We start from the raw sequence: 12,060 nt of genomic DNA on the forward strand, positions 1-12,060 counted from the left end.
GGGGGGGGGGGGGGGGGGGGGGGGGGGGGGGGGGGGGGGGGAAGCCCACTGTGGGTGGTGCTATCCCTGACTGGTGGTCCCAGGTTCTGTTAAGATAGCAGGCTGAGCAAGTGAGGGGAAGCAATACGGTAAGCAGCACCCCTCCATAGCCTCTGCATCAGCTCTGCCCCAAGAATCCTGCCCTGTTTGAGTTCCTGTCCTGACTTCCTTCAATGATGAAGAGTCACGTGGAAGTGTACTGAGTAAAACTCTTCTCCAACTTGCTTTTTGGTCTTGGTGTTCTGTTGCAGCGAGACACTTTGACTAAGACATCTATCACCTTCTCATGAGCTCCAGCAAAAAAGGAAGGAAGCCAGTTGATTTTTATAGACCATGACTGGATTAGAAAAGTGAACCCTCACATTGTGGGAAGGTTCTAGAACTTCAAGCCTTAACTTGAGAAAACAGGTTCAGAGTAGAGCCTGAGCACCAACAGGAACCAGGCCAGGGCAAGTGTGAAGCCCAAGCCCAGAACCTGTGTCTTCCTACCATCCCTGGACCCAGAGTTCTAGTGTGCCTGGACCTATCTGGGTCTATCCAGGTGGCTCCTCTCCAACCCCAGGGAGGCTTCTGAACACAGAATCCAATTGGCTGCGAAAAGTCCAGCCATTTAATAACAAAAGCTCCCCACCATTTCTCCACAGCACAGGATGCGCAAAGATAGGTAGGAGGCTTCAGAAAGCCAGGGAAAATGAGGATGCCAGACAGTCTCCTGGAGTAAGAACTGGGTTGGGTAGAGGCCTCATTGTCCAGATGCCAGCATGAACCCTATGGAAGGCTCGGGCTGGCCACACACCACCGAAAGAATGAAGGGTGTTAGCTGGTGTGTACGCTTCGCTTCTGCATGTCCAAATCTCAGTGAGGGATGACTGAAGCTCACACAGGCCTTGTCCTCTTGGCCTTTTTCTCAGACCTCACAGCATCATCATGGGCTTTCCTTTTCTCTGCGAGCTTGTTGGCCTGTAAGAAGGAAGAACTCAGGCTGGGGGTCAGGAGGGAGCGAGCAGGGAGGGATCTCTTCCCTTGCTGGAGCTATTGTCACTAGCAGAGCTTCTAGAAGCTAACAAATTACCAGAGAGACCTCAACTTGAATCTTAGGGTGAATGAACAGAACCCTTACCACTGCCTATACAGCTCATTATTTTGGCCCACTCTTCCACCAGCTCCTCTGAGGGAAGATGAGTACCATTCAAACCTTCCCTGGGAGCTGGCAGAGAGGGCACAAGGAGGAGACTCCTTCCAGAGCCAGAAGCAGTGCTCCTAAGAACCAATCAGAGGTTGGCAGGTCTGCTCTGGGTGTTTCCTGAGCATATCTACCAGCAGGAGACAGGTACCACTACATGTCATGAAAAGAACTAAGAAGACACCGTGTTACTGTTATTTAAGAGGGATCTGGTGGAGGTCCCCGCCGACAAAAGGCTGCCACCACTTCTGGAGGCCTCAGTGAAGATCTGCTTTGTTTTGTTTGGTTTCTCCTTTTTTCTACAGCTAACCAAGTGCTCTAACACACATGTCACATGTGGGTTTTGTGAACAGGCAAATAGAAGCTTAAGAAAAACTTCCTATGTCTACTGGGATAACCCCATCCTCAGGACAGCTATGCTGCTTAGTGGTGGAAACTGCCTAGCATGAGTGAGGTCATGGCTTCTATTCCCAGCTGCATAAAACCAAATCAACCAGAATTCTAAAGGAAGAGGCCTGGGTCAAACAGGCGTGTCCAAAAGGCAGCCCACAGTCTTGAGCCCCCCTCATTGGAGGGTAAAAACTTACCTCTCGAATTTTGCGCCGCTTGCCAAACATGATCTTTTGGTAAAGGTACTTCTCCCGCTTTTTCATCATCATGATGGCCAGGCGTTTGGCCTCATTTTCTTCTTCCTGGGCCAGCCGCTGCTTATCTTCCAGCTTCACGGTGCCGGCCACTACCCGGGGCTTCTGGGGAAACAACACAGCTGCAAGTGGACTTGGCTTCTGGGCTAATGGGTTGCTTCTCAGGCATGGCTTTGAGTACTGCTCCCCTACCTTTCCTTCTAGCCTTTGCTGCTCCAAGGTGGACAGGTGCGCTTCCTCCTCCTCCTCCTCCGAATCAGCTTCCACGGCTTCCTCTGCCTCATTCTCCCTTGCAACATCACCATCACCTTCATTGTCATCATCTTCATCGTCCTCGTCCTCATCCTCATCTTCATCCCCCTCTTCCTCCTTCAGGTTTCCTGCAGACAGCACATGACTTCTGAAAGGCCTGTATGTCTGCTCTTCCCTTGCACAGTAAAGGCAGGCCCCAGCACCGACTCTGCTGCCTACCTGTATTCTAAAGGCAGCTCAATGATGCTCCACCAATGGCCCCAACAGCTCCCACAGCCCTAATTGAGCTGCCTTCAAAGTAAACTCTAAGGCCTTCATTCTTGCTACCTGTGCAAACACTGACAACCTCTAGGTCATTCTGCTCAGCTACTCCAAATGTCAACCCCAGACTAGCATTGCAACTGCTTGAAAGGCTGAGGGCTTTCTACTCCAGCTGTCCTCTTCTCTGGAGTCTGCCAAATCTGTAGCCAAGGGGAATGGCCAGCTTGGGCACAGGGGCCAGATCCACCCAGAGGAGCCTGTCCATACTGCCACCCATCCTTGCCCAGGTCACCTGGGTCTTCTCCTCGCTGCAGAGCCAGTAGCTTCAGCTTCTCAGGGGGAATATAATCTCCTTCCTTCTCAGATACGAAGGGAGAAAGGTGTGGGGGCAGCTGCACTCCGGGGAAGTACTCTGCCACAGGCAGGAGGAGCCGAGCATTCACACAGTCGAACACCCACTGGGGCTGTACGTAGTACCTGGCCAGCAGAGAAAGGTCGCATGGGAACAACCAGAGGTACCCCTGCATTACCAGAGCCCTTCTTCCCTAGGGGGCCTTGAGAGTCTACCTGCCAATGATGGGGGTTTGCTGCCCAGGCCGGTCAACGATCTGGTGGGTGATGCAAGAGTCTGTGACGTCATAGGTGGCTCCGATGCACAAAGACTTGTCCCAGGATACATCCCCACCAAAACTCCTACAGGTGCAGGAAAGAACAATAAGCCTTTTAGGCATGTGCTCCCTGCCCTGGAAGCTAGTTCTCTGGACCTACTACCAACAAAGCCACCCTTGTAGGAAGTGCCTGTGCCTGCCTCCTGTCTGGGAGAACACCTGTGTTCCTGGTTCAGTAAGGACCTCAGAACAAAACAGGAGCCGTCCCCTCAGCACACTGCTCTGAAGGTATCTGTCTGGCCAACCACTCTACACACACTGCTCTGTGAGAAGAGGGACACCCTGACCATGTTACCAACAGACCTCCGGGCCAGGATGGAGACGGGAACACTGTCCAGCCAGAGAGAATTATGGGCTGCCTAAAAGCTTCCCCACCTGATGATGAAGGCCAATGCTTCACGGGGCACCTCTCGGTTTAGGAAGAACTTCAGGCCTTCAAAGAGTTTCTTGTGTTTTTCCTGTGCCTCCAGCTCTTTCCTGCGATCTTCCTCCTGTGCTGTCATCTCCTGCAGAGAAGGGCCAAACTTCACACCGCCAGGCCACCCAGCTCCACCACCAGACAGGGACTGCGGCTTTCCTTCTAGAGCCCAGCTTATAGGTGCTGGCCCATCCCCTATCCTGTCCCACCCTGCGCACTTCTGGAAGGCAGCACAGTACTCACCCCATCGGTAGGGAACTCATCGGCCTCAGCCTCTTCTATAGCAGGCACCACTACTCGGGCCAGGCTGGCACTTAGGGCAGCCAGTTTCTGTGGGTGGAGAACACAGTTGCAAGGTGGCCTGCTTGGAGGCAGGAAACATTATCTGGGTGTGGAGCAAAAACAGTTCTAGGCATTGGGATGAGGTGCCTGGAACTATAATCTCAGCACTCAGGGAGGCAGTGGCAGTTGGATCTCTGTGAGTTCAAGGCCAGCCTGGTCTAAAAAGTGAGTCCAGGACAGCCATGGCTACACAGAGAAACCATGTCTTGGGGGGTTCTGAGGGAACAGCTCCAGGCCACATTTGGGTCTGAGCTCCAAGGCTAAGTTGGAAGACCATCCTCTTAGCCAAAACAGCTACTATCCGTGGCACAGAGACCATGCTTTTGGAATGATGTAGGACCAATGGGCCCCACCCCAAGCCCTTCTTACCTCCATAGAGCTCTCAGAGTCCAATGCATATGTGTCCTCGCTGATCTTTGGCTCTGCTTGGGCTTGACCTTCAAGCTGGGAAGAGGGAAAAAGACAACTACAGCCCCTTGCCTCAGTGTGGGGCTAAAAAGGCTAGATCCAAGCTAGGTGAGAAGGTGCTAGGGCTCTACCTTGGGTGGGTAGTGAAGGTTGAGTGACTGGTAGAGGCGGAAGTTGACAAAGCCCAGGAGAGTGGTATAGAACTCGGTAAAGGTGGCCATGACCCTGTAGTCCACGTCTGTTGGATGCTGGAGGTGTAAGAAGACACATCAGCAGTGTTAGCATGGGGAAGGGGCGGAGGTAAGCGTTACACTCACAGGCATCTTAAGCACAAGTGAGGCTCTGGACAGAGGCCACAAAGGCTATGGGTTCCCAGGTGGTAAAGGGGAGCCAGGATAGACAAGAGGGGAACTGGTCCACCGTACCCCATGGCAGCCTACCCTACCTCCTCCTGGCCCTCCCACTCCTCAATTGTCAGTGGGACAAAGTCAGAGCAAACAGCTTCACCACCACTCATCCCAGAATGTGTTTAAGATCTGCTTCAGGGAATACTAGGAAGGCAGCCTTCCCAGAATCCAGAAGAGGCGACAGACATCTACTGAAGCAGGTGTCTTGGAAAGTCAGTGTGGCTAGTTGTAGCAGGTGAACAAGACTCAGTTCGTCCACACACTAGAGAGGCTGTGATGAAGCTCAGAGTTTAGCATTTCCATCTCTGACCCAGCCTAAGGACCCATGACTGAGGCAGAGGCAGAGGCAGACCACCTTCCCAAGCTGCCATCCAGCAGGCAGAGAAGTACACAGCTTACCTCTACAAACTGGACCCAAGAGTCTCAACTCTAGAATGGCCTCACCCTCAGAGAGGCCTCCCCAAGAGCCCCACCAAGCCTTGCTAAACACTGGGAGGCACACAGTATATAAGAAACATTTCTAAGAACTGTCAAAACTGACAATGTTCAGAACATCCCCTCAGCTTGGGGCACTCATAACTTTGAGCTAGTTCTCCATCTTGCTACCAGGCCACAACCTATACCACCAGGCTTTTCCTGGTAGGCATTTAAGCACAAACTCCATTTTCCATAGTACTGAGCAGGGTAGGTACACCCTGCCTCCACTGCTGTATGCCCAGTGCTGGCTGCCCAGAGGAGGGGCACATGTGGGTCCTTGTTACAAGCACCCTTTGCTGAGAGGAAGCAGTTGGCAGCAAGCTGGGAGGAAGGAGGCATGGGCAGCCCATGCCCTTCCCCCAGGGCCAGCTGTGTGGAGGCTGGCCCTCACAGGGCCCTATTCACCACTCCAAAGACACACAAAGACCAGTCTGAGCATCATGGGGGTTCTACATCAGAGAGAAGGAAAGACAGAAAGGGCCAAAGAAGTAAGGCAGGAAGGAGGAGGAGCAGAGAAATGGAGAGGGGAAGAAGGGCCAAGCACCCTGGCTCCCCAAGCCTGCCTCAAGGAACTGAAAAAGGAATTGCTGAGCTCCAAGGCCACATCTTGTCCAGACACAAGTTCCACAGACAGAGCAGTGTACCACAGTGTACCACAGACAGGGCAGGTTCCAGCTTCAGATACCCCCTGCAGCCCGGGGGGACACAGGGCCTGAGTTCACTCTGCAACAACTGTTCTCCATGCAAGGTACCAGTTCCTGCTTAATGAACAAGCAGGAAGGGAGGCCAAGTATAGCCCACAGACAGACAATTCAGGGGGCAAACCCAGCTAAGATCAGGGCTCTTAGCAGGGCCCTAGGAACAATCCCAAGGACCTAAAGAGAAGCTAGTAAGAGGCAGGGCAGTGCTATGTGCTCCCTTCGTTGGAGTCACCCTGTGCTCCAGGCTGTGGGGAGGACAGGGCAGAGAGGAGTGAAGCACTGTTGTTATGCCATGTCCACGGCAGAGTGGCAACAAGGACCCGAGTGGGTCTGAGAGGAGGGCTGGGCTCTGCCTCTTGATCCAGGTGGTAGCTGTACAAAAGCCTCCAGAGCTACCCTCACTGCCCACTCAGCCACAAAGACTGCCACCCATTCAGTATCAGATCCTTTCAAGACTTCTTTGCCCTGAAGTCCTCATGGCAAGGCTGAGGTGGTAGCACATTATTAACTGAGGCAGAAAGATGAAGGAACATATCCAAGGTCATCTACCAAATGGTTCTTTACTATGAGTCACCCAAGGCCATCAGTGTATCAGACACTCACACTATGATTTAGAACAGCAGCAAAATGAGTTCTGAAGTAGCAGTGGAATAATGTTATGGTTGGGGGTCACCACAACATGAGGAACTGTATGAGCGGTTGCAGCATTAGGAAGGTTGAGAACCATGGCTCTAGCAGAGGTGCTGCAGTTGGACAAGCGTAGTTAGGATTAGCCTGAGTCAGAGTGCACATACTAACGTAGACTTCTGTGACTCATCATTGTTATTGACTGACTGGGTTATAGAGCACATTCCCTACCCTGCCCACCACAACCCCGAACAGCAGCCAACAATTGGGGGACAAAACCCCAGCCACACCTTTCCAGGAACCAGCACAAGGCTCCCTCAATAGGTACACTTACATCATGGGAGAAAGCATAGGGTGTAATCCATACGATGGGCTGGCCCAGCACCTCAGCCTGATAGTAAATGCCTTTGATGGACAGGAAGACCTGGGAGGGAAAGGGGGAGACAGTATGAAAACCAAGGGGTGACAGACAGGAGAGGACCAGGGCTCCCAGGGAGAAGCTCGGGTCACCTTGCGCAGGGCTCGGGCAGTGATGACGTAGTGCATGAACTCCACAGTGAGCCGGCGGCAGAGCTGAATAGTCTGCACGTGGCACTTGCCCGTCCGTGGAAAGGTGGAGAAGAGGAAACACATTGACAGGGCATCATCAAGATCCCGCAGAGCATCGATAAACGTGGGGTACCTGCAGGGTGGTGAGAGCAGCGCTCGTGAGCCTATTCCGTGGGGCTCCAAAGGACTCAACCTGGAGGCCCTGACACACAAGCCCAGCACTGCCATAGCTACTTCCTAACATGCTGGTGGTAACAACTTCCCCACGGCTGGCTGTGCACCTGCAAACAATCCTGTAACCACTGATGAACTGGCTGCTCCAGTAAATTCTGATGACCTCAAGACACAGCACAGGAACCTTGGCCACTTGTCACCTTTTGTGAATGAGAGGGCATCAAGTTGGCTACAGGTCACCTGAGTGGGTCTTGTCTTCCTATTTCTCAACATCCAGATCCGTGTAAGTGACAGAACCAATGTGAAGTGCTGGCTGGGACCATGTCAGTTAGAGTAAGAGTGTATTTCCAGGAACACCATGCTAAATGAAGAAGACAAAGTGTCACCTGGACAAGAGGCACCACTGCTGTGATGGTTTCCAAACAGCGACAGAAGTGTGGCACACAGAAAAGACACTGAGTCCCAGCATTTGGGAGGCAAAGGAAGGCAGATTTCTGGGAGTTGGGCTACAGAGTGAATTTCAGGACAGCCAGAGCTGTAATGAGATCCTGACTCAAAAAACCATTAAAAAACAACTGCAACAATGGAGGAACGGAAGGAGAAAGGGAGACTGGGAGGGGAGAGGGATGGGGCTACAACCAGGATGTAAAGTGAATTAAAAAAAAAAAAAAAAGCAAGGAAAAATAAAAAAAATAATTTAAAAAAAGAAAAAAGGAAGATCAGGTGGAGGTGATACAAGCCTTCTATCCCAGCAGGTGGGAGGCAGGACAGGCAAGTTCTGAGGCCAGCCTGGTCTACATAGCAAGTTCCAGGATAGCCAGGACTACAAAGAAGAACTCTGTCTCAAAAGGAGGATGATAATGATGTTATCTGCCATGTCGTAAAGGGCTCTGAAGGGTCAGGCCCCAGATAACACTGCTTGCTGCAAATGAGTTGAGAGGCCTGCTGGGTCTTCAAAGCCAGGCTAACATGAAGGGAAGGCCTAGCAGGGAGCTGGCAGGTGATGGGGCAACTGTCTAGGTTTCCGAGGCAGAGGCAGGAAGCTCCCTTGGCCTCCCTGGTGCCACTTCCTAGCTTTCCACTCTGTAAACAAAGCTAACACCATGTGCTTTACAGGGCTTTACACCTCTCCTGGACTACCTGGTCCCCTACGCTTTGCTTCTGGCTGAGACCAGATGCTCTCTGCTTTGTGAATGAAGCCACAATATCTTCCACATAATAGCTGTGTCATGGGCAGGACAAAATGTCTGTTAGTGACGCGGACTTGCTCAGAGTAGTCCCTGTCCTCTGGCCATCCAGTTCTTAATACCAACTGCTATCTCCCAGGCCAAAGCCTTTTCTTCCATATCCCAGGAAGAAAGCTAGGCTCTTTATTCTGGGACTAAGTGTGCCTAGACCATCCTTCCATAGAATAGATACTAGTCTAGGAGTTTGCTCAGCTCCACGCCAAAGTGTTCTGTTGTGGCAACTATTATGAACACTGAAGAATATTTGGCAGCAATGATGGCTTCTAGCCAGTAGATACCAAACACATTCCATCCAAAGTGTGGGAACTAGAAGGGTCTTCAAGCTTTTGCCAAATTTGCCTGAAGAGGCAGGAATCCCTGATTAGCTAGTGAAGTGGAGGGACTTTGAGAAGGCTGAGTGAGAAACAGTTAACACCACAGTTCTCTCACCATGGCTCTGGCTCTCCCACCATGGGGCCTATCTCTGCTGCTGTCTCTGCTCAAACAGGTCATTTTCCAGAGATCTCTCTGGGTATGTAATCAGTGTAACCTTACCATACAGCACAGTTCTCTGCAGCAGACAGAGAACTTTACCCAGTGCGACTCAGTCATGCCACCGACTTGCTAGCTTGAGTTTCAGTCTAATTCTGTCAGGCAAGTGTTGGTCTTGTCCCCAGCAAGTCCCTAGCACCAGGACAATGCTCAGCAGCAATGCAGCACTCACCGCTCCTTGACAATGTGGTCAAGTTTGTAGCTGGGTTTATTGTCCTTCAGGCGCTCCACAGCATTCCATTCACTCTTCCCATAGGCTTTGCGGAGCTTCCGAACAAACACCTGGAGGAAGGGACCATCACGGCTGTGGCAAGGGCTTCTGAATGTCTCCTCCGTGGAGGGTGCATACATGGGGCAGGGGTCTTTTCTATGCCTTCTGTCTGGTCACAGCCATGTACCTGTGCCATCAGGCCCCTCACCCAAGATCTGCCAAATAGCCAACTCCATGGAGCCCAGACCCATGACAGTGACCAGAGCTAGCCCCGGGGGCCCCTCTGATGAACAGATATTGCTGACACCACACTAGGAAGAGGGAAGAGAAGGTGTATTAACCCTGTTTTACATTGAGGCAGATCATGGCTAGAAGGGCTAGCTTTTATTGCACACTCCTATTGGCACCACCCAAAAACTAGCTGTTTACCTCTATGGATAACAAGCTACTCAGGAGAGAGAGACAGAGAGTCAGTCAGAGAGAGAGAGAAAAAACACCTGAGATAAACTATAAGGCTACATCTACCAAACCAACAAATGTTTTTCCTCCCAAGAACTGTTCAAACCAGCCCCAGGACTCCTAAGAAGCCCAAACAGTATGTGGGATTATAAACAGCAGGTGTTAGACACACTTCCCATTGCTTGTCCGCTTCTAGCACTGTTTGATGTAGCTGCAAAACTCAGCCACAGCTGCTGCCCAGACTCTTGCTGACCAGCAGGTGGCGTCCACTCCTTGTAGAACCTGCTTCCAGTCAGAGGAGCCAGAGGCAGCAGTTTAACTTCAATTAGTCTACTTTCCAGTCTCTGCACACAGTGGAAATGGGTTTCTGCTGTCCCTGTGGCACCGGAGTATTAATGTTTATGTATGGAACTGAAGCCCAGGTGCCTTGGGAGAAACCTCACAAAGAGGTAGAATAAGAGGGCAAGGAGCATAGAAAGCACCAGAAAGCCTTTGAAATTTTTTGCCTTGGGGGCAAAAAATAATAGTAATAATCTTTTTTTTTTTTTGAGGTGGACAGAATTGGCTAACAATTATATGCAGATCCTGTGCAAAAGACTTCTACACAGGCAATCTCACTGAACCCTGGAGGCATCCTTTTGGAGTTTCTCTCCAGGACTGACCTCCTGGATCAGGGAGCTGTCCACGGCCAGTGAGTCACACAGCTGCAAACCCAAAGCCCAGGTCTCACCTTGTACTCTCGGAATTTGTTGACGATGGGTTCATGGAGAAGAAATTTGATATCTTTAATGAGGTAAAATGTTCGGGCTGCTGTGGAACCCTTGTTAACTTTCTTCTTATGCTTGGGCTCGTGAGGATAAATGCCTTTCAGGATGCATAGCCGCCTGGAAGATAAGCCATCTATTAAGGGCAAAGCCTCAGCTGGGCCTAGAAATCAAGAATGACCAAGAAGCATGGGATTTTGTGCTTAGAGATCTTTCAAGTGGGATTGTCTGATGACCACAAATTCCTAAACACACAGTACATGCAGACAGGACACTGACAAAGGCTGGCAGGCCACTACATCAGGAACTGCCATACTGAGAAGTCAACATTTCAGACATATAAAAGGTAGAGGGCTAAGCATTCTAAGAGGGACAGCCAAGCACGGTGGTGCACTTCTCCTGGCACTCGGGACGCTGAGGCAGGAGGAACAGAAGTTTCAGGGCAGTCTGGACAGTCTGGACTATGGGAGTTTGTCACAAACAAACAGAAAAAAACAGGCTTGGGAATAAAGCTCAGTGGCAGAGTACTGAGTAGCATGTGTGATGCTCCTGGTTCAATGTCCACCCCTGCAAACAAACAAACAAAAACACAAGCAAACAACAGAAAATTCTCTTCAAAACAGAAAACTGTAACACACACACAGAGAGGGGAGGTTGCAGAGGTCAGGATTAGCCTGATGGAAAAACCCACAGACTTGCAGAGATAGCTGGACTTGACTCTACAAAAGTGCCTAGCTGTAGGATTCAGGAAGTCTCCTGTCAGAAGGGAGGAGGTAAAGGGTAAACACTCAGACAGGCCAAGGTAAAGAGCCAGTTCTCTGATTTCTCCTCAGACCTCAACTGGCAAAGCAAAGCTCACTAGAAAGAGCTGAGGAAGAAGAATATTCCAGAGCCTAAGGCAGCTCAAGTTAAGGCTGGGAGGTGGTGGAGTTTTCACTGTGCATTTATGTCAGGCTCCTACACAATCCCTATTCTGCTCCACCCTCCATACTCACCTGAAATCAGGCAGGCTCAGCTGCAGCTTCTTCCGGGCTTTGTTTCGAGTGATATAATTGGTGGCAGAGCCTCGTTCATACTGAGGGAGGAAAAAGCAAACAATTCTCTGTTAGTGACGACTGCAGTGAGTGGCTTCCAAGTCTAGAATAAGCGAATTATAGAGACAGCTAAGATTCTGGGTAGGTGGCAGAGATATTTCTGGGATGGGGATTGCTGCAGGGAGGGAGATGACCTGCCAAAAGAGCTTCGTACTGTCCTTGTGGCGGCCAGCATTGAGGAGACGTGCATGCACGTGACACTGGGCTCTTGAAGTACTTAGCACCAGCTCTATATCCTGTCTAGTATAGTGATGCCACAACTGACTTCACTCCATCCTCACAAGCCTGTGGGATAAGCGCCATCAGAATTGCCTATTTCACAGCAAAGAAACGAGCTCAATAAAACAGCCCATTCAAGTCACACACCTTAAAAGCTGGGGTTGGAGGCTGGAGAGATGGCTCAGCATGTTGGGGGCACTGACTGTTCTCCCAGAGGAGCTGGGTTCAAAACCCAGCACCCACAAGAGCTCATAACTATCTGTAACCCCAAGATCTGTATGTAATCTCCAGCACACAGATATACATGGCGAAACACCAATGCACATAAAATAAAAGTGAAGAAAGAAAGAAAGAAAGAAAGAAAGAAAGAAAGAAAGAAAGAAAG

General features: G+C 50.8%; 1 protein-coding gene across 2 annotated transcripts in view; it reads right to left on the reverse strand.

Annotated features, from left to right (window-relative positions):
- Nucleotides 1-621: 621 nt before the first annotated feature.
- Nucleotides 622-12,060, reverse strand: part of Pes1 (pescadillo ribosomal biogenesis factor 1) — a 16,376-nt gene continuing 4,937 nt past the window's right edge. Inside the window, exons 2-15 of one of the 2 annotated variants that reach the window (XM_055624238.1) lie at nucleotides 11,358-11,437; nucleotides 10,329-10,482; nucleotides 9,101-9,210; nucleotides 6,938-7,109; nucleotides 6,762-6,851; nucleotides 4,347-4,463; nucleotides 4,177-4,251; nucleotides 3,709-3,795; nucleotides 3,423-3,553; nucleotides 2,947-3,072; nucleotides 2,672-2,856; nucleotides 2,059-2,246; nucleotides 1,810-1,968; nucleotides 622-999 (exon numbers count right to left, since the gene is read on the reverse strand). In XM_055624238.1, coding sequence (XP_055480213.1) covers nucleotides 916-999; nucleotides 1,810-1,968; nucleotides 2,059-2,246; nucleotides 2,672-2,856; nucleotides 2,947-3,072; nucleotides 3,423-3,553; nucleotides 3,709-3,795; nucleotides 4,177-4,251; nucleotides 4,347-4,463; nucleotides 6,762-6,851; nucleotides 6,938-7,109; nucleotides 9,101-9,210; nucleotides 10,329-10,482; nucleotides 11,358-11,437 — 1,758 coding nt within the window. In that variant the 3' untranslated portion in view covers nucleotides 622-915. Of the gene's footprint in view, nucleotides 1,000-1,809; nucleotides 1,972-2,058; nucleotides 2,247-2,671; nucleotides 2,857-2,946; nucleotides 3,073-3,422; nucleotides 3,554-3,708; nucleotides 3,796-4,176; nucleotides 4,252-4,346; nucleotides 4,464-6,761; nucleotides 6,852-6,937; nucleotides 7,110-9,100; nucleotides 9,211-10,328; nucleotides 10,483-11,357; nucleotides 11,438-12,060 lie in introns of both variants that reach the window. The other variant, XM_055624237.1, reaches the window with a different exon arrangement.

The sequence above is a fragment of the Psammomys obesus genome, unplaced genomic scaffold (genome assembly GCF_907164565.1).
Source record: "Psammomys obesus unplaced genomic scaffold, mPsaObe1.curated_primary_1811, whole genome shotgun sequence".
Lineage (NCBI taxonomy): Eukaryota > Metazoa > Chordata > Mammalia > Rodentia > Muridae > Psammomys > Psammomys obesus.